Source organism: Grammomys surdaster, unplaced genomic scaffold (assembly GCF_004785775.1).
Source record: "Grammomys surdaster isolate TR1022 unplaced genomic scaffold, NIH_TR_1.0 919, whole genome shotgun sequence".
Classification (NCBI taxonomy): domain Eukaryota; kingdom Metazoa; phylum Chordata; class Mammalia; order Rodentia; family Muridae; genus Grammomys; species Grammomys surdaster.
Window position 1 is genome coordinate 379,691 of NW_021605338.1, and position 25,695 is coordinate 405,385.

Genomic DNA, 25,695 nt, shown 5'->3' on the forward strand with positions numbered 1-25,695 from the left:
GCGGGCCCACTGCGCGTCGGGTCGGAGGCGCGGCGCCGCGCGCACTCGCTCTGTGCGGCGACGGGCGCGCAGGCGCGGCGGGGAGCGAGGTCGCGCAGGCGCAGACGGCGTTGGTTCGAGAAGACCTTCAGCGTTGCCTTGGTGGAGCGGGACGGGCCCACCCTCGGGTTGTAGGTGAGGCGGCCGCTGCCACGGGCCGGGTGGGCTGAGGGCCGGCGGGCCTGACGAGCCGAGGCCGCGGAGGAGGAGCTGAGGGGCGCCGGCCTAGGGCGAGGCGAGGCGGGGAGACTCCGCTGCCCGGACCCTGCTGGTCGCCTGAGGGCGGGAGTCGCCGCCCTGGGCCGCGACCTTCTGCCGCGCCCGGCGTGCGGACTGGCGTTCTGCCCGGGGCCAGGCTGGAAGGAGAGCGGTTTCTAGAGAGGACGAGTCCTGGAACCCCAAACCTACACCCGACCTTGCCCTTCCCTCCCTCTCTGGCGTGTCCAGCACCTGTCAGGCATGTCTTGCACTCCTGAAGGCGGAAGGGAGGATGCTCTTCATGCATCTTAAAAAGCAGAAACAAGGAACAAAAGAGAAACTGTATTATTTAGTTAGTGCCTTTTGTTTTCCTCTCTGGGTCTAATGCAGCCTTGGGGGCTTGGTGCATATCTGTTTTGTAGCGCTAATAGAATCGCGAGGTTGTAGCTTTACTCTCGAGTAACATGGAGTCTTGTGTTTTCTCGATTTTTGCTTGATCATACCAGCAGTGCATTTCCCATCAGAATCATGGGCCCGAATAAAGAACAGTTTGAGCATAAACGACTTCAGTTAGCCGCTTTTGCAAACAGTGACTCAAAACGCTAAAAGCTTGTAATCAGCACTTACACATTTCGACCGCTTTGAAGTATTTTCTCCCTGATCAGTGTGAAAATTTAAAAACTATAAACATTTCTGCCTGAATACGTAAGACCTGCATTTTTATACCTCCCTCCCAGAATGATGGCAAAAGATTTATATTACTACCAGGATTGTAAAACTACCCTGTTAGTGGACTCTAAACCCTATAACGTAGAGCAGAACTTTATCATTGATTGATGTAGAACTTCAATACCCATTTGCCTTTACTCTTTAACTTTTCCTTTTGGTTGATGCCTTGGATAAAACCCATGGCACCAATTATAGATTCAATTTTATGTAAGATAAGTGCTTTACCCATACGCCATCCCCCTTTCTGTATAATTTTTTTGGGGTGTGTGTGGACTTGTTTATGTGATGTATGTACATGTTTGTCCAGTGGTTGATGTTGGGTATAGGTGTTCTCACTGATCTGAGAGAGCCCTAGGGATCCTCCTGTCTCTGCTCCATCCCTACTCCAATGCTATGTGGGTCCTGGAGATTCATATTCAGCTCTTCATACTTATGTGACAGACACCTTGCCAATTGAGCCATCTCCTTTGTCCTGACTTTATATATGAGTTTTTTGTATGCTCTTTCCTCTTAGCTTTATATCATAGTATGTACATGTCACAGGTACAAATTTTAAATGATTTCCCAGTTAGGAAATGAGTCATGCTGAATGTGGTGGCACACAGCTATAATTCCAGCTCCCCAGAAGCTGGGGCAGGACTATCATATGTTGAGGGGTCTGGGCTATAAACCAAGGCCCTGTTTATTTATAGGCAAAAGCCTAGCAGGAGTTAGATTAAGAGTTGGACTGAGTATAAATACACAGGCTAGTTATTTAAGTGATTTGCAAAATGTCCATAGTTCACACATAGTGACTGTAACTCGAAGATGTGTTCAACCTGTTGATTTGGCACAACTTCATGTACAGAATTCGTGCTCAACAACTTTGTCATCTATTAAGGTCATGCTCAGGAACTATGCAGTCAAGCTTTTTTTTTTTTTTTGGATACAGGGTCTCATTATGTGGTACTCCTCCTGGCTTGCTTCAGACTTACAAATTGTGTCTGCCTCTGTCTTCTGAGAGCTGGAGTTGAAGTCACATTTCACCGTGGCCACCCTATGTTTTACTTATTTTTATCTATTTACATATTTCATGTGCGCGTGTGCATTTCATGCACACTTGCACTGGTGCATGCTTTTGCTTCTGCCCATGTGTGACGGTCAGAGGAGGCCTTGGGGGAGTTGGTTCTATCTACCATGTGTGCTCTGGCATCAGAATCAGGTTGTTAGGTTTGGTGATAAGTACCTTGTTGAGCTATCTTATCAGCCCCAAATTAGAGAATTACTTTGTTTGATGTGTTTAGATGAATGCATGCCATTGCCTGTTTGTGTCAGAGGACGACTTGTGGGAGTTGGTTCTCTTCTTCCACCGAGTGTGTCTGAGGGACAGAACTCAGGTCATGCATGAGTCTTGGCAGTTAGTGCCTTAATTCCACCTCACTAAGCCTCATATCTCCTGTTTTAATAAGTTTACTTTTTTGTAGCTAGTGAGTCACATTCGTAGGTGTTCTTGGCTGCATGTGGCCCCCAGGTAGGGGTGCCTGGAAGCTGACTGGTACGTTGGAATTTTCTGGTGTCATAAAATCCCATTAATGGAATTATTGAGGGAGTTGAATGATTGCTTAGACCTGACTTTTGCATCTTTAATAGGGAAACAAAAGAAATTGCTGCAGGGATCTTCTATGCAGAGGGATAAGGGAGGCTGTATTCACTGAGAATTCAGTGTGAGGGTCTTACTGGCTTTCTACAGAAATTGGGTGACTAATGAGTAGGCAAGATTGAAAGGTTTTAATTTCAAAGTTCACATCTATTTTTGGTAAGCAGGTTATTGCAGATAGATTCTATTCTATTTCTGGCTAATAGTAAAAGTATAACATTTTAAGAAAAGCTTTGGAAAAGATCATATTCTTGAATAGTATATTTCATTTAGTAGGTTTTAAAAATATATTTATTATGTTGTGTGTTTGTATGTATGTCAGGTGTGTGCAGATCCTTGCAGAGGTGTCAGATCCCCTAGAGTTGGAGTTACAGGTGGCCATGGGCTGCCTGACATGTGCTCTTAACTGCTCAGTCACCACGCCAGCTTTTGGGGGTTGGGGGTGTGTTATTTGGTTTTTCATTTGTGTTTTGAGATAGGATCTTGGAACCCAGGGTGATCTTGGATTTGAAGTCCTCCTACTCTAGTCTGTTGATTACCTGGTTCAGTCTCTTAAAGCCTTTTATTTTAAATTTTGTTTTGAGACAGGGTCTAAGTTGATCTGATTGGTCCGGAACTCTGTCTGTAGTAGACAAGGCTGGCCTCACACTGCCCTTCCTCTGCCTCCTGAGTGCGGAGAGTTAAGGGATATACCACCACCAAATCCAGCTTCAAAGCTTTTACATTTTATTTCTACTTTTTAATTTTTTGTAGTTTTGTGCGTATGGGCGTTTTGCGTGTCTGTGTGCCACATGTATGTAGTGCTTATAGAAGCCAGAAAAGGTCACTATAGCACATGGAACTGGCGTCAATGATGACGTGAGAGGCCATGTTGACACCCTTTGGAAGAACAGCAGAGCTGTTAACTATTGAACTCTCTGCAGTCTCGGGGAAGCTTTTCTGGCCTGGCTATGGTATGGGGATTGAACCTGGGACCTCAGTGTGCTAGGCAAATGTTGTACTACTTCAGTGTTGCCGGTTCTCTTTAATCTGTTGTTCTTGTCTTTGAATCAGTTTCATAGACTGCCCAGGCCTGGGCTCCTTCTGTGGTCTGGGATGGGCCTGCACCTCTGACCCTTCTGCTTCAGCCTCTTTAGGATTGCAGGCTTGAACTATCAGGTCTTATTTTAGGGACTGAAGTTCAGAGTAGCAAAATGTTAAAACCCTGAAGGCCTTTAACTCTTCTCCCTCCATTTTGGAGACAGACTCTCCCTAAATTGCCTGGACTGGCCTTGAACTTGTTACTGTTCTTCGGTAGCTGGCATGCACCAGTATACTTTTTCTCTGTGGGGTGTGCTATTGGGATTGAACCCAGATCCTCACACCTCAACTCTGAGGACTTGATTGCATGTTTTTACAGTTCCTTAAAATGTTCCCTTTGTGTTCTAGGGACTAGCTCAGTTGGTAAAGTACACAGTCACTGGGAGCCGAGCTTGACCTTCAGAGCCCATTTGAAAAGGCCAGCCATCCTTGTGTGTGTGTGTATGTGTGTGTGTAACCCCAGCCATCATAGTGTGTGTGTGTGTGTGTGTGTGTAAAACCCCAGCCATCATAGTGTGTGTGTAACCCCGGCTCTGAAGAGGTGTGAGCAGGCATAAGGACCCTGGGGCTCTGCCTAGCTAGCTCAGTGAAAGACTCTATCTAAAAAAAATGTAAACGGCACCTGAGGAATAAGACACATGCATGTGTGCCTGCACAAATGTGTACCTATTACACCTACATATTAAAAATAAATAAATAAAACTTAGTATAACCAAGCCTGGGAGACTCTTGTCTTTGAAATGCAATTAAAATGATAAACTCTGGATCTCAAGAGTAAACTCTTATTTTCTAGTTTTAGGAATAGAATTCTATCTTTGAATTTTGATTTCATTAGGGTATTAGTGTTAGTGGCGCAAAGGAAAAAAAAATCTCGGGATGACAGAGTAAAGAGTTAGGAGTGAACATACTAAGTGGTTAATCTTTCTTTTCATTTTCAAGATATGTGTAGCACACCAACTTACTGCGACCTAGGAAAGGCTGCCAAGGATGTCTTTAACAAAGGGTATGGTAAGTATGCAATGGCAAATTCTATGTCGACTCAGGGTTCGTAATGAATTCTGAGGATCTAGCTACATGCTTTTGCAGATCCTTAAAATGTTTGTGTTGTAGGCTGGGGAATAGGTCAGTTGGTGAAATGTGTAAGAAACATTCTGTTAGTGAAGTAAGGGAAAGTGACCGTTAATTTACATCACAAGTATTAAGGGCTGTTAATAGCCTCTTACCTTTCACTCTTTAGACTCCTTTACACACATTAAGAGAGCAGCTATTGTACATATACACATACAGAGACATATCTAATACTATTTGTAATAGAAGTAGATCCACATATAATATTTATGCCTTGTTTCACTAGTTCTGGTTATGATTAAAGTACTTATCCCCTCTCTGTATAATGCTTTTTTTCCCCTTGAGACAGGGTCTCACTATGTAGCCCTGGCTAACCCGAACTTCCTATCTAGACCAGGCTGGCCTGGAATACACAGAGACCCATTTGCCTCTGCCTTCTGAGTGCTGGGATTAAAGGTGTGTGCCACCATTCCCAGCCCATATAGTGCTTTTTAATATACTCATTTTTAATGAAAGTAGAGATGTCATATTTTTATTTCTTTGGTAACAATATATTATCTTTATTACAATTAGAAAATGTTCTAGGTTTTAAATTTTTGAGTTTTTAAATTTTTCTGTGCTGTATACTTTTTTCTTACTACTAATGTTCATCATACTTTTACATTTTGTACACATACACAGTGTACATATACACATGCACATACATATACACGTACAACACATAGATAGTTGAGTAATTTTAGATTTTAGAATAGTGCATTTTTTCTTTTTTTTTTATACTTTAGAAGTATCAGTTTATTCATTTTTAGAGCATTTAGAATTATACTTTTTTTGTCATAGTTCAATTTCTTTTCAAATTCTTATCTGATGAGAATACCATGTATTTTCCCTATAGGATGTGTAATATATTACTTTCATATTTTTTAAGTTGAAGAAAACTGGAGCCAAAGTTAAATTTTGTATATTACTTTGTTTTCGAATGTTTCTAGGGTTTGGCATGGTCAAAATAGATCTGAAAACCAAGTCTTGTAGTGGAGTGGTGAGTACCTAATATATTTCTAATAGGTAAAGCATGTTAACTTAAGGAAACTGGTTATTTCCTGTTGTATAAACCAGCATGCTCTTGACACTGCTGCCTGCCCTACAGCAGTGCTGTCTCTGACTCACTGGGCCTGGAAAGCCAGGAGACAGCTAGGTTGACTTTGTCTTTATAAGAATATCAGCCATCTGACTCTTAGATGACGCAGAATGTATATTTTTGACTGTCTCATATATATATATATATATATATATATATATATAAACTTTGATGAATGGGTATGAATACTGAAACTTTTACTTCCATTATAATGGTTTATACAAGTTTTATAAAAATAAATTAGTTTTAATCTGTTTTTTCATTATTCATTTATACAAACTGTAGAAATATAATTTATTTTTACATATGTACATATACACGATTATTTTATATTTTTAAAAGTAAATTAATTTATTTTATGTGTATGGGCATTTTGCCTAGATATATGTCTGTGTACCTGTGTGTGCTTGGTGTCCAAGAAAGCCAAAAAAGGATGTCAGACCCTTAACTTGGAACTGGAGATACAGTTGTGAGTCACCTGTGATTGCTGGGAATCAAACCCTAGTCCTTTTTTATGTGGGATTTTTGTTGCTATTTTTTTTTCATAATTATTATTATTTTTTTTGTTTTGAGACAGGGTTTTTCTGTGTATCCCTGGCTGTCCTGGAATTTGTTCTGTAGACCATTCTGGCCTTGAACTCACAGAGATCTCCTGCCTCTGCCTCTTGAGTGCTGGGATTAAATGTTTGCACTACCACCAGGCTCAGTTTTATATTTTTTAACAGATTCTCTTCCAGTCTTTTTTACTGGAAGTTAAAATGTTGACATATTTTTCAAAACGTCATTAGCCAGACATTCAGTAAATCTCAGCAAATAGATTAACTTTTTCTTCTGGTGCTGCATAGTCAACCTAGGACCTTATGCATGCAAGGCAGGTACTCTACCAATAAATTACATCCCTAGCCCCCAGCCCTGTTTTTACTTTTTTGTTTGTTTGTTTGTTTGTTGAGACAGGATTTCTCTGTGTAGCCCTGGCTGTCCTGGAACTCACTCTGTAGACCAGGCTGTTCTCGAACTCAGAAATCCACCTGCCTCTGCCTCCCAAGTGCTGGGATTAAAAGCGTGCGCCACCACTGCCCGGCCTATTTTTACTTTTTAATGTGAGTCAAGGTCTTACTAAGTTCCCAGTGTTTTCTTTGAACCCACCCTGTATCCCAGACAGGCTTGAACCTTCTATATTCCTGCCTCAGCCTTCTAAGTAACTGGGATGGTAGGCCTGTGTCACTAGGCCTAGTGGGCTAACTTTATTTTCTTCTCTTTTCTTGTTTTCTTCCTCCTTTTTCTCCCCCCCCCCTTTTTTTTTTTTGGTGCTGGATGCCCTGGGCCTTGTGCATGCTAGATGAACCTACAGCACTGACGTCACCCAGGAGAGCCTTTAATTCACTGTGTTCTCTGATTTATTTTTACAGGCTGCATCTTTATTCAGACCCATATAAGTTTTATTTGTGAATATAGTATAGAATTAGAAGATAAAAGGTGTGTGCGTTTCGTATGATACTTTCCCCTGTACTCTGCACAGCTGTGGTTTGTCTTGGGCACGCTTTCCCTGGGTTTCTCTATCAGAAGTGAATATATGTATGACCTGCTGTTCTAAGGAGGCTATTGTATATATGGTTCTGTTAAAATAGTAAAACTGTACACATTTTAGAATTTTCACAAGTTACAGTAGTTGTGTTGGAAAAGTCACTGTACCTTTCTCTCTTCCTTTCATGCTGCTGTGGTGCCGGTGTGCATTCAGATGGTGAGGAGAAAGCCTTCCTGTGTGCTTGTTCTGTGGCTGATTTTGTCTCTGTATTAACTTAGGATTAATTTTTTATGTTTTACAGTGATCTTTGTCTATGTTACTTTTGAACATTAAACACACAGCTGAAGATGCTATTTTCATGTTGTAAATGGATTTTATACTTAAATTTTACTTAATTGTCAAGTTAGACCCAAACTGAGGCAATGTCTGCCCTTCAGCTTAGAACAATGGTAGCCTTCTCTTTGAATTTGTGTGTCTGGTGCTTTAGATTCTTGATAAAAGCTTCAGACTTAAGAGACAGAAGGAAGGCAGGGAATAACCCCAAAATAGTTACATTTGCTGTATTTGTCATTTTTGGAAAACAAATATAAAAACTACAATATTAGACAATTAGACTTATATTAAAGGCAAACAGTTTTCACATTAAGGAATTGACCTGAGCTGTTAAACATGCCTTGCCCTAAGTGGATAGCATGGTTTTCATTTTGGAAGCTTTTTGTGTACTGTTAAACAGATCGTATGTAGTGCCCCACAGTTTCATCAGTGGAGAACTCGAGTTGGGGCTGGAGGGAGGATTCGTGTTGCAGTCAGTGAAACAGAACTGCTTAGGAAGAAGGGGCCTCTCCTTGCTGCGGCCAGGTCTCAGAGGGGCTCCTTATAAACAGGCTCGGGCAGAAGTTCCTTCTTGATAGTCACAGATTGTCAGTGACAGGTAGTGACTGCTTCCCCTAGAAGAAGGGCTTTTCCTAACTGGTTATTGTCATAGGATGGAAAGGACACTGAAGTTGGGAGGAAGATACACTTGCAGCATTCATAGAAATTATTTGATAATTTAGAGGGTAGGCCAAATAGAGGAGGAAAAAGGAAATTAAAATTTCTGTTTTATTGTGAAACTAGGTAGATAATTTTGATGTTGTTTGAAAATGTTTATGGTGAAAGTTTTACAGATAGTTTTGTGGTTTAAGCATTCATGTGTGACAGCACTGTAAATATACTCTAAAGCTATGTCAGTATATAGTTGAAAAGGATCAGGTTTATGTTAAGTGTATGTTTTCACGGTGTTTTTCCTTTTCTAGTGCTGGGATGGAACCCAGGGCCTTGAGCTTACTAGGCAAGCACTTTACCGTTAAGCTACTTCACATGCCCATAAAAATTTACTTTTAAAAACAGTAGTTGGGGCTGGAGAGATGGCTCAGCAGTTAGAAGTATTTGCTATACTTGCAGAGGACCCAGGTTTGGTTCCTAGCACCCACATACAGTTCACAACGGCCTGTAACTCTACTTCCACCGTGTCTGATTCCCTTTCTGGTCTTAATGGGCACCAGACATACACATAGTATACATCCATATATACAGACATTCATATAAACACAAAATAAAACTAAGTCCGTCATAACTAAAGCAGCGGCTGAGGAGAGAGCTCAGTGACAGAGATGTGGGCAGGGCCGTGGGTTCCACCCTAGCACACCCCACCTCCACCCTCACACCATCCCTCCTTCACCCCCACACGTCTCCTACCCCTGGCTACAGAGTACTAGACTGTGGACTGTAAGAAGAAAGTGGAAGCTAGTGTTTAGGTTTTTAATCACCTCTAAATTTACTGTTTGACAAGTATTCTAGAGAATTGATAATCATCTTAGGCCATGAAAGTGAGATTCTCAAAATTCAGTATTTTTGCCTTTTTAAAAATTCTCCCCTCCCAATCTGATTTTATACCATTTTAATTACATGCAAGTATTAAGGTCAGTTCTAGGTTGAAGAAATTTTTGCTTTTTTAATAAAGGCATTTATTTCCATGAGAGATATTTTTCTCTTAAAGTTAAGAATTTAATATGCGCCTTAAAAAAGAATATGTGGAGTAATAAATATCAGTAAGAAGGGAGGAGTAATGAAAAGTTCTAAACCTTCCACTAGCTGGAGAGAAAGAAAGCAGAAGGTACGTTGTTGAAGGATAGGGTTGCGGTAAAAAGTAAATTGTATTGTTTCTGATGCATTTAACTCTGGTTTCTGGTTGGTGAAATTGTTTTAAAATAATTATTTTTTCTTGTTTACCAGGAATTTTCTACTTCAGGTCATGCTTATACTGATACAGGGAAAGCATCAGGTAACCTAGAGACCAAGTATAAGGTCTGTAACTATGGACTCACCTTCACCCAAAAGTGGAATACAGACAATACTCTTGGGACAGAAATCTCTTGGGAAAATAAGGTAAGAAAAAGTACTAGAAGTTATTTGCAGGTTTAATAGTTCTTTGATATCACATAATATCATTATAAAAATAATAACTAGGGCTGGAAAGATGGCTGAGTTGTTAAGAGCAAATTCTGCTCTTACAGAGGACCTGAGTTCAGGTCTCAGTGCCTTGCTTGTCAGGTGGCTCACAACCACCCGTAACTCCAGCTCCAGGGGGATCCAATACCTCCTGCCCTCACGAGTACCTGCACCCACATGCACGTACTTCTGTACAAGTACATACGAATACATGTGAGTAAAAATAATTCTTAAAAAATTGAACAGACACCAAATATAATCTAAGTGGGATTTTAAAATGTCTTCTACCATATTTTCTTTGTGCAGCCTTTTTATTTACTTTCTTGGTATGTCTTAACTTTTCTAGGAAACCACATTTTATCTTTGTTCCGATTAGTTAATTGTGTTACACAGTTGAGCCTCTCCTGTGTAGAACATTTTTTAATGTTTGAAGGAGAAAGTTGATCAGCTGATTTTTGTCAGGCACTGTGTTCAGAGTACTGTATTTTTCTTTTGGAGAATGGATCTCTTGTAGTCCAGGCGAGCCTCAAACTTTCTTTGAAGTTGACCTTAAACTCCTGATTTTCCTGCCCATACCTCCAAGTGCAGGGATTACAAGAGTGTGCCACTATGGCCAGCTGAGTTTTCAAGGTGCGTCTGTATTAGCACATATGGAGTGGTACAGCTAAAGAACTTGGCTGGCCTTGTTAATGTCAGGTTATCTATAGTCATTTCAAGAGAACAAGAAGATTATTTTGTTACATTGGAACAATTAATTTTCATCAGTAATTTTGATTATTTAATGTATTAGGATTTAGCTTGCTACATTTTAACGTTTTAAAAGTTTTGAGATGGGGTCCTCATTATGCCACCCAGGCTGACTGCAAACTTCTGGGCTTAAGATTTTCTGCCTCAGCCTCCTGAGTAGCTTGGACTATAGGGACATGGCACCGTGACCAGCTTAGTTTATGTTTTGATGAGAGAACCATGAGGAGGGCTGGGTTTGAGGGGAGGGCAGTTAAGGGGATAAAGAAAGGTGGGAGGTAAAAGCCAGGAGTGTGGTGTGCACCTCTAATCCCAGCACTGGGGTAGAATGTGCAGTGGGGGTGGGGGCAGGTGGATGTGAGTTCAAGGCTAACCTGAATTACAGAGGGAGTTCCAGGACAGCCAGGGCTATACAGAGAAACCTTGTGGTAGAAAGAAAGAAGGAAAAGGAAAGAAAGAAAAAAAGAGAAAGAAAGAAGGAAGAAAAGATGGGGAGGTCATTTATTATATAATTTACTATCTGGCTTTCCTTAATGACTTTATTATCTAAGAGGAAGTGGGAAGAAGCCTTAGCAGTTTTTTTGTATTAAAGAATTAAAAATTGTTAATTGACAAATTTTTGTTTTACAGTTGGCTGAAGGGTTGAAACTGACTCTTGATACCATATTTGTACCAAACACAGGGTAATTATCCAAACCCATTTTTTTCTGTAGGGGCAGGGAGAAACGGGGAGGTTGTGTTAGCAGTGCTAGAATACTTGTGTGTCTTTAAAGGAAGAGTTCCTCAAGGCAGCATAACATTTACAGTAAAAAACCAAAAAGTCAAACAGGCACGTCTCTGTAGGTTAGGAATTAGAAGGGTCTGAGACATGAGTCATCTGTATTCTGAAGACGATGAGTCTGGCAAGAGTGTAATCTAAGATTGTAAGGACCAGGATGAGTGTTGTGCTGCCATCTTAGTTTCTGAGCCTTGGAAGTCCTCCAGGCTTAGTCTGTTTGCCATTATTTCATTTCTTATCTGTTTATCCTGGTTTTGTGCTGCCTGAAGACGGAGATGCTAGATAAATACAAAAAAGAAACTTTAGATGTAACCGCGGGTCTGTTCTTCCTGTCATGTGCTTTAATTACTGTTAGAATAAATAATCTCTTAAAAGACTTGTAAGGCAAAAACTAATTCTGAATATTCAGCATTGCTGTTAAAAATATATTTTGGCCTGGTGCATACCTTTAATCCCAGCATTATGGAGACAGGCAGGCAGATCTCCAGCTAGGCAGGGCTACACAGTGAGAACTTGTCTAAAACAAGCAACAAAAAAAATGTATTTCTATTAATAGGTTAGTTATGTGTTTTGATGTTACATTTTAGCACTTGAAAGTACTTGAAGATAATTTATTTCTCATGTGTCTCTATATTTTCAGATTATTACTTTGGCACTTAAATATCTTAGTACTTATGAACTTTGTATTTTTTGACAAAAATGTTTATATCTGTGGTGTAATGTGTAGTATTTAAATATGTGTATATATTGTGTAATCAAGTAGGATAGGTTTATCTATCTCCTCAAACATTTATCATTTCTTTGAGTTGAAAGCAAATTTAAAATCTTTGCACTGTTTTTGAAATATATAGTACTTTATGTGTAGTGACCCTGCTGTGCACCAAGAACATCAAACACTTCCTGTCTGACAGTATTTCCTGAAGTGTTCATGCCTTCATAAAATTAATCAACGGCGTATACATTTCTTTTTGTGTGTGTGTGGGTTTGTATGTTTGGTTTTGTTTCTTTTTTTTTTTTTGAGCAGATTTTTTGTGTAGCCCTGGCCTCTCTTGGAACTCACAGAGTTCCGCCTGACTCTCTTTCCTGGGATTCAAGTGCTGGGATTAAAGGAGTGTGTCACAATCCCCACTGACATATATTTGAACCCTAAGAGTTGTATTTGTAGCATTTTTACTATATATTATGTCCCTACCTTTGGGGAGGGTCTGTCTTTACACCTCACTGGAAATGTGGACTCATGGTTTTCATCATGTTGTTTGTTTTTACAGAAAGAAGAGTGGGAAATTAAAGGCCTCCTATAAACGGGATTGTTTTAGTCTTGGCAGTAATGTTGATATAGATTTTTCTGGACCGACCATCTATGGCTGGGCTGTGTTGGCCTTTGAAGGTTGGCTTGCTGGCTATCAGATGAGTTTTGACACAGCCAAATCCAAACTGTCTCAGAATAATTTTGCTCTTGGTTACAAGGCTGCAGACTTCCAACTGCATACTCACGTGTGAGTGTTCATTCCGTCATTAGTGTAATCCCCTGAAAGGTGGGAGTTGTTGTTAATGCTAAGAAGAAGAAAGGCGGGTAATACTGCTTGGCAGGGGCCAGTCCTGCTGCACGGCCTCAGTGTCAGCAGTGCATTCTCAGGAAGTCACACACTGGGCTGCGCTGCTGTTTGTGTCTGCTGTCAGCTCTCACCCCAAACTGTGGGATGTTTCATCATCTGTAAAACCACTGAGTGGAGACAGCCCAGACCATGTGTACACCTCACTGTTACTTTTGACTTACTTTGACTATACCTAGAAGCAGATATTTGGAACACTAAGAACACTCACCAAATAATTTGAGTGAACTGGAACTGCTCTGGTAATTGTGTATGGAGATGTTCATATATCTCTGGTTGGAGCCTAGTTACTAGCTCTGTTCCATCCAGAAATAACAGGGATCTCACAGTAGTCCTGGATTTCAGTGTTGGCTGAATCGGCCTCAACTTGTACTTACAATAGAGTTAGGTTGTAGTTTTTTAAGACAGGGTTTCGTGTAGATCAGGCTCATGTAGCCTTGACTGGTCTTGAACTCCTGATCCCCTTGCCCATACCTTCCAGTGCTGAGGTTATAGGCAGGACTGAGCTACGTGTTTCTGAGGTATTGCTCTAATACTCTCAATATAGAAAGTGGTCTCACTCTGGGTGTATACTAGAAAACTAGTATTGTCTTTATTCCTGTTTTATCTCTCTCTTTCCAAAGTGTTTATGGACTTAGATCCTATGAAAGAGAGACTTACAGATTATAGTTTCTAAATTATATGAAAGATACCTATAGATTACATATTTATCTGAGGTGTCTGCCTTTGAGCATAGTTGATTCTGTCTTATAAATTTTATATTACGTTGAAGAGCCAAGTAAATCAACCAGGAGCTTTAACTAGGCTTTAACTAGGCTCATACATATGTTGTAGGTTGGTTCTATGTCTTTTCTAATAGTCATTTGTACTAGAAATTTGCTAGGCTCCATAGTTGCGATATAGAATTTATTTCCATGTCTTAGCAGTAAATGATTCAATCTTTATTTTTTTCTACCATGAGAACAGGAATGACGGCACTGAATTTGGAGGCTCTATCTACCAGAAAGTCAATGAGAAGATTGAGACGTCAATAAACCTGGCGTGGACAGCTGGCAGCAACAACACTCGTTTTGGCATCGCTGCTAAATATAAGCTGGATTGTAGAACTTCTCTGTCTGTAAGAACGGGCTGCCAGATTGGATCCTGCTTGTAAATGAGTGCTGTAGGACCATTCTAGCTGGCGTGGTTACTAACTCCATGACGTCACTCATGGCAGGAAAAGGAAGGTCATTCTGTCTAAGGCAGGAGATTTGGGTTCGAGTCCTAATTTCTCAGGGCTAGTGTGGCCCTGACTTCACTATATTCTTATGTGTAAATGCATGGGAGTAGATTTCTATTTTTACTACTAATACTTATTTAACACTAACAGAAATTTAGCTCTTAGGTGTAATGCTTCTACATGTATTATCCCATGTAATTCCTGTAACTGTTCAGTGTAGTGCAAAGCAATATCCTTATCCCTGTTTTATAGTCAACCTGGAAACTAGGTGGGGGTCATCGTAAGCAGCAGTGTCGGAATAGGAATCCAGATCTGGCTTAGGATACCTGAGCTCATGTTGTCGTAAACTCTAACTGCTTCATCATTGTCAGAGGTTGTAATGGGCATCTTAAGGAGTTTATTACCGGCCAGGCATGGTGCTGCACGCCTTTAATCCCAGCACGTGGGAGGCAGAGACCAGCAGACCTCCATGATTTTTATGGTGTAGGTTCCAGGATAGTCAGGGCTGTGAAGGGAGGCTGTCTTGAAACAAGAAATTCAGTACATAAGGATGTTTGGTAACACAGTGTGCTTGAAAATCTGCTCAAGAACTTTAAAGCATACATTGTTATTATCCACAGTTCCCGTCAGTCCCCTTGACGTCTTAGAAGATTGCTCTTTTTACGATGTTAATACTGTAACTTTGCCCAGTGTACTTCTAGCTTTAGAAACCGTGTGCATGAAGTAGTGTTTGCATTGAGCTGGCATGTTGTGAAGTTGTTTTCTAACTGCTGCTGCTTCTTCTTCTCTTACTTGTAGGCCAAAGTAAACAATGCCAGTTTAATTGGACTGGGTTATACGCAGACCCTTCGACCAGGTATGTAAAAGGAATTATTAGTGGAGGGTCAGGACAGAAAGTTATGAAGAGATAATGAGAGCAATCTTTGCAGCCACTAACATAATCACTATGGGTTAACTCAGGCTTTCTGTAAGAGCTAGTTACACAAAGTGGAACGGAGCAGGTGCTTTTATTGTTAAGTTTCTAACTCTAAATTTCTAATGAGTTTAAAACGGTGATTAATCAGTAGCTTTTGAATTTGGCTCATCCCTCATTATTCTTAATGTTGAACTCCAAGTGGTTTTTGTTTCTCATGCATCAGTCAGCCTAGACAACTGTGCCAGTGCAGTACAGCTTACGCCTGCCTGCACTCCATGCTAGTCACTTAGAGCAGCTGTTTCTAGACATCTCAGGTCTTGAGTATGGGACTGGCTACAAGTAATTATGATGTTTTCTCCTCAGGAGTCAAACTGACCCTGTCAGCTTTAATAGATGGAAAGAACTTCAATGCAGGAGGCCACAAGGTTGGATTGGGATTTGAACTGGAGGCTTAATGTGGTTTTGAGTAGAGTATCAATTGTCCCTGGAAATGAAGAGAAATGAACCCACTATGTTTTGGCCTTAAAATTCTGTGAAATTTCAAAAGTGTGAACTTTTTATTCTTCCAAAGAATTGTAATTCTTCCCACACTGAAGTCTAGAGACTACAGATCCATCCGATGGGAGGTCCTTGAAGGCATGCCTAGGAATTGTCATGTTTGTGCCACATTTCAGTTGAGTTCTGCAGAGTTAATTTAAATATGTTCCTCAGCAACAACGTAGTGTCATGTTAAAGGAAGCGACCTGCCTCCCAGTTTGTACATCGCGTCCTGCATGTCCCACTCCACTTTCCCGTGACCTTTTGTTATATCAGTCTCTGCTCTAGTGAGATCTTTGGTTTTGCATCAGAGTAAAATAAACCCATCACATTTGGAGATAATTGTTTATCTGATTTATTAGTAGTGGTTGGTTGGTTTTTGAAAGTGGAGTTATTTCTAAAGTGTCTCAAATAAATGTGTCTTCACCCTCCCGTGGACTTGTGGTTCTCACTCCACTCCTACGATGAAGCGGGGTGTTCTGCTGTGGAGAAGCACAGCTCCTGGGGAGCAGCTTCTTGTTGTATTATGTTGCCGTGACCTGAGGCTGCCAAGGGCATTGTGGGGGAAGAGATGGGCAGTGGGAGAAGTGGGTGGGGCTGCATTGGAAGGGGATGTCTGACTCTTCCAGGGCTTTACAGATGTTTGGGGTTTTGTTTGTTTTTGAGACGAGGTGTGATAATGCAGCTGAAGATGGCGTCACGGTTTAGAAAAGATAGGGCAGACTTTAGTCTGTTATCTGTCTAAAGTAGTTAGAAGTAATAGATGCCTGTTATAACAATTGGAGACAGCTTAGAACTAGATAGAAACTCCCAGTCTTCACAACCCTTCCTCCTCCTGCAAGCAGTTTGATTTATATTCTTCTAGATGTTAGCATTTTAAGAGATCTCGTAGGTATCTATTTATAGAAGGTTAAAGTGCTTATCTCCTTATGATTTTTTCCTTTTAAAAATTACTTTAAAATTTACTGCCCTCTCTTTTCTATTGCTGTGACAACACACCGACCAAGGCTACTCATAAAGGCAAGCTTACGTCAGAGGGTTAGATAGGGGTGGAGCAAAGGCCTGGTGCAGCCTAGAGCACAGCTTGCAAGTAGGAGGCAGAGGGACATCTTGGGAATTGGAAATCTCAAAGCCTACCCCAAAGACACCTCCTAATCCTTCCTGAACTATTCTAGAAGCTGGGGACCAAGTATTTAAACCTGAGCCTATGGGGGCCATTCTTAATTCAAACTATCACATTCTCTTCTCTGTCTGTGCCTGTGTATGTATGGGTTATGTATATACCAGCTATATATCCTGTATCGTAAAAGCCCACGTTCAGCATGTGTGGTGTGAGTGGACAGGTCCTGGTGCGGGTGGAGGAAGAAGCTATCACAAGTCATGGTGTAATGAGAAAAAAAAAGAAGCTATCACAGTGAGTCTGAGGGTGGTTTTGCAAGGTGAGTGATTCTTCAGTCTAGTGTGGGTAAGAGTGTAAGGGAGCGGAAATGACGGGGCTGGAGTAGCATTCAGCCTTGAAGGAAGGGCTAACAAGCTGTACCCTTGGGTTTTTCATGTTTCCTATGTTCATGTCCTCAATTAGTCAATATTGTTTCTTCTAAATTAATGATATGCAGAGCAAGAGGGTAATTCAAATATGGATGTGTGGAAAGTTTAAATTCAATCTTTATTCAGGGATTTTATCAAATTGTGGCTGGTTGGGCCATATGATGAGTGAAAGTACTGTCTTAGGGTTTCCATTGCTCTGAAGAGACACCATGACAACTCTTATGAAGGAAATATTTAATCGGGGCCAGCTTACAGTTTGAGAGGTTTAGTTTTTTATCATCATGGTGGGAAGCATGGCAGCCTGCAGGCAGACATGGTGCCAGAGAAGGGGCTGAGAGTTCTACATCTTGATCTGAAGACAGCCAGAGTGAGACTAACATCCGTACTGGGCAGAACCTGAGCATAGAAGGAGGCCTTCAGACCTAACCCCACAGTGACACACTTCTCCACTACTAAGGCCACACTCCTAATAGTGCCACCCCGCATGGGCTAAGCATTCAAACACATGAGTCTATGGGGCCAAACCTATTCAAATCACCACAATCCACTCCCTGGCCCCCATAGGCTTGTAGCCATAACTTATTGCAAAATGCATTTAGTCCATTTTCAAAAGCCCCCATAGTCTATCACAGTCTCAACAATGTTTAAAAGTCTCTTCTGAAATTTATGCAATCGATTAACTGTGATCTCTATAAAATCAAAAACCATCACATTCTTCCAACATCACAGGATATACATTACCACTAATAGCTTCTCCCGACCTTTCAGGGTCAAGCCTCAGCTGCTCCCCGTGACCCCTTTTTGCCTTCATAACAAGTACCATCTGGGTGACCCTTACACATTACCAAGTCTGGCTGGCAGCACAAAGTACAACCTTGGCAGCCTCACACAGTGGCCTTTATGGGCCTCCATGCAGGAATACCCCTGCTACACACCTGGCCTCATCAGCTTTCCCTTGGTCTCAGAGGGAAATTCCATCCTTGATTCTAAAGCCAGGATCCCATGGCCAAAGCTGCCAAGTTCTGCTGCTTGGTAGGATTGGAACATGGCCACCTTGTCCAATTACATCTTTACCAGCTTTCTGTTTTCAGTGGTTTCCCATACTACCTAAGCTTGGCTATCATGGAACTTGCTCTGTAGACTGACTTCGAACTCAGAGATCTGCATGCCTGTCTCCTGAATGTTTGGATTAAAGGTTTGAACCACTGTGCCTGGACCTAAGCTTTTCTTTAATTCCTTTTCCCAAGATCTTTGTTAAGTTCTAGGTTGTAGCTCATTCCAGCTATAGTTGACAACTGAGAACAGCCATCACAATCTGACACACAATCATATCTCTTTATGTCCAAATGGGAACAATAACCAGGTCATAATCGTGCCTAACATGATAGAACTATCCCTTGCTCAACTACAAAGCTTAAACTATAAACAATAAGCTTAGTTGGGTGGGATCTTGCCCCAAGATCACCACTCCCTTAATTCCATTTAATATCTTTGAACATAGGGTTTGGCTCCATTGCACTTCCTGGTGCCCCACACATTTTATACTTTTCCTTTCTCAGTTTGCTATGCTTGATCAAAATGCTCTTTATAAGAGTGAACTACAGCCGGGCGGTGGTGGTGCACGCCTTTAATCCCAGCACTTGGGAGGCAGAGGCAGGCGGATTTCTGAGTTCGAGGCCAGCCTGGTCTACAGAGTGAGTTCCAGGACAGCTTGGGCTATACAGAGAAACCCTGTCTCGAAAAACCAAAAATAAATAAATAAATAAATAAATAATAAAAGAGTGAACTACAGGACTATGCTAGGATTTTTTTTTTTTTTTTGAGACTTCATTTGTAGATGCAATTAATCTGAATCTCTTTACCTTAGCCTGAGACAGAGTCTTTAGACAAGGGCAAACAAAACAACAACAAAAACTGGAACCACATTCTTTGCCAAAATATCACAAGAATGATCTCTAGGCAACACTAAAATTCTCCCCTGAAGCCTCTTAAGCCAGGGCCTCACAGTTCAAATCCCCCTCAGCATCACTGTCTTTCATGCTTCTACTAGTATGGCCTATTAAACTCATTCCACTGCTTTGCTAATCCAAAGTTCCAAAATCCACATTCCTCCAAACAAAAACATGGTCAGCCCTATTACAGTCCTACTAGGGTTTCCATTGCTGTGCAGACCCCTATGACCATGGTAACTCTTATAAAGGAAAATATTTAATTGGGGCTGGCTCACGTACCAAGTACCATCATCTCAAAGCCGTGTAGACAGGAAGCACATGGTTTCATATACTGATACCTTGCTGGTCACTTGATATGAGATGACCCATTTAAACCTCACAGTGGCCATCTAGGGGTACCGTAGTAGAGAAAGAAGAGGCAAGAGAGTCATCCCAGGTGGAGCAGTTGGTATGGGTTCTCCCTCCCTGATGCAGCATAGGCCTATGCTTAGGCTCTTCCTGTGCCACATGAGGCCTAATCTACGCATTCCTTCACAGTTCAGCCATGCAAGCCCCTGGGCCACTATTTGGCTTTGTGTTATTTTTTGTGCCTTACTTCTAGATTTCGCCACAGGCTGAGTCTGGCACTTGGGAGTACAAAGCCAAAGCTCGAGTGTGTATTTATCTGCAGCGGCCCATTGACTCTGTACCTCCGCTTAGGAGTTGACTTTGAGAAATCATCAGGGACTCACAAAGCTTGCATGAGAGGTTTCTCACTGGTGGTAGTATTTTTTGTGTATGGATGGTTTGCCGGCACATGTCTGTACTCTACATGCGTGCTTGATGCCCACAGAAGTTGGAAAAGGGATTGGATTCCCTGGAACTGGAGAGTTGCAGATGATTGTGAGGTGCCATGTGGGTGCTTGTCTCCCCGGAAGGTATTGTGTGTAATTATAAAAGAAAATCAATCCACGAGAATCTGGCTAATCACCAGCACCGGCGGTCTCGGTCTGTTCCCAGTCGGGTACCTAGCCGGAGACGGAGACCACGCGTTTCTCCTAGCCAACGCCTCTCTCACAAACACAGGCTCTGCCTCTCCCGAGCTGAGATCGCTTTCTTGGTCCCCAAGACCAGCTACTGCTGAACAGCTCTGCACTCCCAAGTTACCGCCCACGCTCACCAGCCCGTGCTCTCTGATACCTCTCCCCAGGAGCTCAGACCTTGCCCAGTCTTGGGTTCCCAAGCCTGGCTGAATTCCGCCCCAGCTAAATTCTTTCCCTCTGGCCCACCCGACTCACCGCGAATGGAGAACACTAGACAATCTTAGTTCAGAATCAACAGATAACACAATCTCTAGGAATCTGTCATCCTAAACTCATCAACTATTTTATGTTGGAAATCTAACGATGGCAGAATCTGCCACCAGATATAACAGTTCCCGGCTTTTCTTTCGTTCCCACCTCACCACACAAAAAGGCTATTCCTTCTTCCTGAGGTGCCCTCTTCCTCTCTAGGACCAGAAGGCCCGCCCCCTTTTGCCCAGCGATTGGCTTCTTAATTAAGGGAAAATTCCTCTACAGGAAGGAACTCCACTTGAACTCTCCAGACTTTTGTTTCAAAGTGTAAAACTCTCCCCTTGGATCTCGTGCGGACACCGAGTTACCACTTCTCTAAACGGAATCCTTCCATATCCATAGAGTGCTTGGAGTTTGGGCTAAATTTCTACCCTTTGCAAACTTCTCTGACCTCACCCACCCATTGGTCAGCTTTTCCCCAGAGCTCCTGCTCAGGTGAAAATCACTTGGCATTTTCTTTCTAAAGCCTCTCGGTCTGTAGAAGCCTTTGTCTTTCTGCCTTCAGTGGCCAAGTCATTGAAGACTTGGCACTTGATAGTACTGGATAGTACTTAAAGGTACACTAAGACAAGCCTTTATTTGGCTTCTCAGTAAAGAGGGCTTCCGAAAGCAATCATTTTTTCCCGTGATCATCAAAGCGGCATGATTCCTGTCGTCACATGCAACTCTGAACTATGAGAGCATTAACATTTTGCAAAGTGGTTTCTATAATGAAGCTTTAAGGGTCTAAAGAGATGTTTAATTATAATTAAACTTGACCCCACTAGGTGCCGCTGTAGTACCAACCAAAGATAAACACCTGCTGTCCCGGCCCTTTCTGCTCTGGAGGTCTTCCAGTCCATTTTCTGGACCCCATCTCCTGCCCTTCTTACTCTCCTTCCCTTACTCCGTGTACTTTGAAATTTCTGAGTTCAAAGATTGGTTAACAAACGGCAAATTGGGAAAGGCAAATTCTCCATCCCATTCTAAGCAGAAATTCCTTTTGCTGTTGAAGCAGGTTTCAGTCTCCAACAAGAACTCTTGGTCCTCGACTGTGTCTGAAACGCATCACTTAGAACATCAGTGGTTCTCACCCTCATGCTTTGGCTCTTTAATAGTTCCTCTTGTGGTGACAACACCCCCCCCCACACACACACCATAAAATTATTTTCATTGCTACTTCAGAACTAGTTTTGCTGTTATTAAACATAATGTAAATATCAGATATGTAAGATGGCTGATATGTAACCCCTGTGAAAGAAAGGGCCATTTAACCCCAAAGGGATGGCGACCTACAGGTTGAGAACCATGCCCTCATGTGTCTTTTTTGCTCTTATTTCTTTCCTGTTTGTTCTCATTTCCTCTCAGGCTTCCTTTGTAGAGGCTTACAGAGCCAACCACCCTTCTCTTCCTGGACTTCCTTCCACATTCTTACACACCTATAGTCTTATTCCTAGGTTTCCTGTGCAGTCCTTTACTATTCTGAGTTTAAATTCTTTTTCTTTCTTTCTTTCTTTTTTAAAAAAACAAAAAACAAAAAACAAAACAACAACAAAAAACCACAAAGAGTCTCACTATGTCCCCTTGGCTGGCCTGGAGCTTCTGTGAAGAGCAGAGTGGCCTGCCTCTGCCTCCCAAGTGCTGGGATTAAAGGTGTATGCCACCACCATAGCTGGTTACTTTAAAAAAAAACAAACGAACGAACAACCACCACAGGGCCTCTCTGCAGTGCTGACTGTCCTGGAATTCTCTGTTGTAGACCAGGCTAGCAGCTACCTTGCCTGCCTCTAGCTAAATGTTTGTCTTTATTTTGTTGTAAAGATCTTAAAAACAGTGGGGTGTGGGAGAACCCTCTAGAAACTACCAGAGACCTCGGAGGTAAGAGACTCTAAAGACTCAATGGGGATGACCTTAGCCAAAATGCCCAATGTGGAGAGGGACCTCTAACATCCACCTCTAATACATAGACAGGGCATCAAGCGGGGAGAGAGGGGTATTAACTCACAGTCAAATTTTCTGACCCAGAACTTTTCCTGTGTAAACGAACTACAGGGACAAAATTGGAGAAAAGACTGAAGGAAAAGCAGTTCAATGACTGGCCCAATTTGGGATCCATTTCACGGGGGGTGGGGACCAAGGCCTGACACTATTACTGATGCTATGATGTGCTTACAGACGGGAGCCTGCCATGGCTGTCCTCTGAGAGGCCCTATCAGTGGCTGACTGAGACAGAAGCCGATACTTACAGCCAACCATTGGACTGAAGTCAGGGAGCCCTGTGGTTGAATTAGGGGAAGGATTGAAGACACTTAAGGGGAGGGCGACCCCATAGGAAGACCAGCAGTTTCAATTAACCCAGACCCCAGCGAGCTTCCTAAGACTGACCCATTAACCAGGAACATACACGGACCAGTCCATGGCCCCTGGCACAAGTATAGCAGAGGTCTGCCTGGTCTGGCCTCAGTGGGAGAAGATGCATTTAATCCTTGAGAGACTTGAGACCCCAGGGAAGCGGGGGCCTGGTGTGGGGGAAAGCACCCTCTCAGAGGCAAGTGGGAGAAGGAATAGAATGGGGGGGGGAAATGACTGGAAGTAAATAAAATAAGTTAAAAAACAAAAAAACCCAAAACCAACCAACCAAAATACCCAAAATAGACTTGATTTTTAAAAGATGTATGTATGCACAGGTATCTGTGGAAGCCAGAAGGGCTTCCCTCAGAGCTGGAATTACAGGCATTTGTGATCTGCCTGATGCAGACACCAGAGGATCCAAATTTGGTCCTCTGATAGGGCAGTGAGGGTGACTGGCTTCTTATCCTTGTTGTTTTGGTTCTTTGCCTCAAGTCTGTTATAACCAAGTGCCCTGGTATAGTCATGTTACCAGGGAAATTGGGCTTCTCTTTTATGGTTTCTTAGATTCCCAACAAATTAATTTTAAAATAGACTCAGAAGGAAGCTCGTGAACCATTTTAATAAGTCCTTTAGCTGGCATCTGAAAAAGAAAAAGATGCTTTGAATTAGAACTCAGAGAAGTGGGCAGGATTACTAGTGAAGATCTGAAAGTGACTGCATTTTGGGGGAGACTTCTGAGAGGAATATTTTCTCATTGAGGTGATAATTACTCCTCCAATCTCCTTAGGAAGTTTTCTTAGTAGGGTTTCTATCGCTGTGAACCGAGGATGCCATGACCACAGCAACTCTTATAAAGGAAAACATTTAATTGGGGCTGGCTTACAGTTCAGAGGTTTGGTCAGTTATCATGGCAGGAAGCATGGCTGCAGGCAGGCAGATGTGCTGGAGAAGGAGCCGAGAGGTCTCTGGATTGGCAGTTACGAGGGAGAGAGAGTGACACCGGGTCTGGTATGGGTCTGGTATGGGCTTTTGAAACCTCAAAGCCACCCTCAATGAAGTACTTCCTCCAACAAGGCCACACCTTCTCCAACAAGGTCACATCTCTCAATAGTGTCACTCCCTAAGAGCCTATTGGGGCCATTTTCATTAAAAGCCCCACAGACTTCAGGAAAGTCAGCTTTCCTGAAGGTTCTCTTGGCCAGGTGACTGACAGGCCCAGGTTAAATAACTTATAGGAGGCCTGTGACATTCTAATAGTTGGGGGCAGATCAGAAGTGGAACTCAATTCTATTCCTCTATTGACCTAGAGGAAGTGGTTTTCCCTTAAAAGGCCTCAAGAAAGCGCCAATGGATCCATATTTCACAGTTTTAAATACTAAGGAAGTGCAATTGTGACAGCTCCCTCGCCTGGCTTGGTGCTATGTAGATTATGTTGGCCTGGAACTTAGAGAGATCTACCTACCTTGGCCTCCTGAGAGCTAGATTCAAAACTTTGTGTCACCACACCCAGCTTATGGGATGGACTCCTCTGTTGCTTGAAGGAGAGGACTTAAAAATTACCTGTTGAAGAGTGGTGTGTGTTTGGAGCAGTGGTTCTCAGTCTTCCTAACGCTGAGACTCTAGTACAGTTCCTCATGTTATGGTGACCCCCAACCATAACATTATTTTTGTTGCTACTTCATAGCTGTAATTTTACTGTTATGAATCATAATGTAAATAATGTGTTTTCTTATGGTCCTAGGCGATCCCTGTGAAAAAAAGGGTTGTTTGCTCTCTCCAAGGGGTTTCAGCCTGCGTTTGAGACTCACTGGGGTACTAATCAGTTCAGACTCTCAAGAAAAGGAAGACAGAATAAATGAGACATGAGGTTCTTCCTCCGAGCACGGCTTCCTCATCCCTCAGACAGCTTTCCTTTGCCTGGGAAGTTCGTCTGACCACACACAAAGATGTCAGGGACTCAGGAGTTCCCTTTGTTTGGGTCCCTCATCCCACACAGGAACCCTTTTCTGGAGATTGGCATTAAAGTTGTCTTTTGAAGTGGGCTTTTCCCTCCTCTCCTAGGATGACACACAAAGTAGCCCTCTCCTGTCAGATAACAGGCCCAGGGGATGAGTTCCTGGGTCAGGTTTCTTTCACATTCCTGGGGAAGCATGACCTCACCAGATTCCTTCCCTAACTGGGTCTCAGCTTCTGCAGTTTGCCTGCTAGGGCTCAGGTGGCCCTTCTAAGGCACAGACTGACCACTGCCTGAGAGCAGCAGGCCGTCTGGCCCGCACAAGTGCTATTGTTTTCTCACCAATAAATCTGAGGGGAGGCCGAGCTTCCTGAGGCTTTACCAAACTCGGAAAACAGGGTGCCATTTTAGAAGAAGAGGGTTTCAGACTTGGCAGTGAAACCTGCACACCTGGATGGTGGTTCTCATCCATTACCTATCAGCTGTTAGGCGACACTGCTGTCACAGTTGAGACCGTGAAAGGTTTTGCTCTGAGTGTCCCAGGTTGAGAAAAGCCCAGGTCCCCAGTGGGAGCCTGCAGCAATGAAGTGCCAGGCAGAGGAGCTGCACACAGGCGTGTGGTCTTCCCGTTGCCATGGTCCTGAGCAGACGTTCTCATCATGGTGGATGGATGGGTGTGCTCCTGCCTGCAGACAGAGGTGAGGGCCACTCTTCCCCTTTATAGTGTCCTGCACTGGTTCTGCACAAACCCGGAATCGTAGTAAGATGTAGGGGAAAGGTCAACAGAAAGCATTTGAAAACTACAAGTGGACAAATTATATAGTTTTTCTTTTAGTGAGAACTCTGAAAGAAAGAGACAACAGAAG

General features: G+C 42.5%; 1 protein-coding gene across 2 annotated transcripts; it reads left to right on the forward strand.

Annotated features, from left to right (window-relative positions):
* Nucleotides 1–64: 64 nt before the first annotated feature.
* On the forward strand, nt 65–16,142 carry Vdac3 (voltage dependent anion channel 3). 2 transcript variants are annotated; one of them, XM_028782881.1, is made up of 9 exons: nt 65–174; nt 4,622–4,690; nt 5,740–5,789; nt 9,688–9,840; nt 11,278–11,330; nt 12,694–12,921; nt 14,005–14,155; nt 15,056–15,113; nt 15,537–16,142. In XM_028782881.1, exons 2-9 carry the CDS (start codon nt 4,624–4,626, stop codon nt 15,626–15,628), a joined length of 852 nt encoding a protein of 283 aa, XP_028638714.1. In that variant the 5' UTR covers nt 65–174; nt 4,622–4,623; the 3' UTR covers nt 15,629–16,142. The 2 variants fall into 2 exon arrangements, with proteins under 2 accessions (XP_028638714.1, XP_028638715.1); XM_028782882.1 differs by lacking the exons at nt 65–174; nt 4,622–4,690; nt 5,740–5,789 and adding an exon at nt 7,612–7,629.
* Nucleotides 16,143–25,695: the final 9,553 nt, after the last annotated feature.

What these genes read in the sequence shown, in the direction of transcription:
- Vdac3 (XM_028782881.1), top strand. Translation starts at nt 4,624, where the DNA reads ATGTGTAGCACACCAACTTACTGCGACCTAGGAAAGGCTGCCAAGGAT. An exon ending in ATATTTGTACCAAACACAGG is followed by an intron (nt 11,331 to 12,693) that starts GTAATTATCCAA and finishes TTGTTTTTACAG; the next exon opens with AAAGAAGAGTGGGAAATTAA. An exon ending in ATTGTAGAACTTCTCTGTCT is followed by an intron (nt 14,156 to 15,055) that starts GTAAGAACGGGC and finishes TCTTACTTGTAG; the next exon opens with GCCAAAGTAAACAATGCCAG.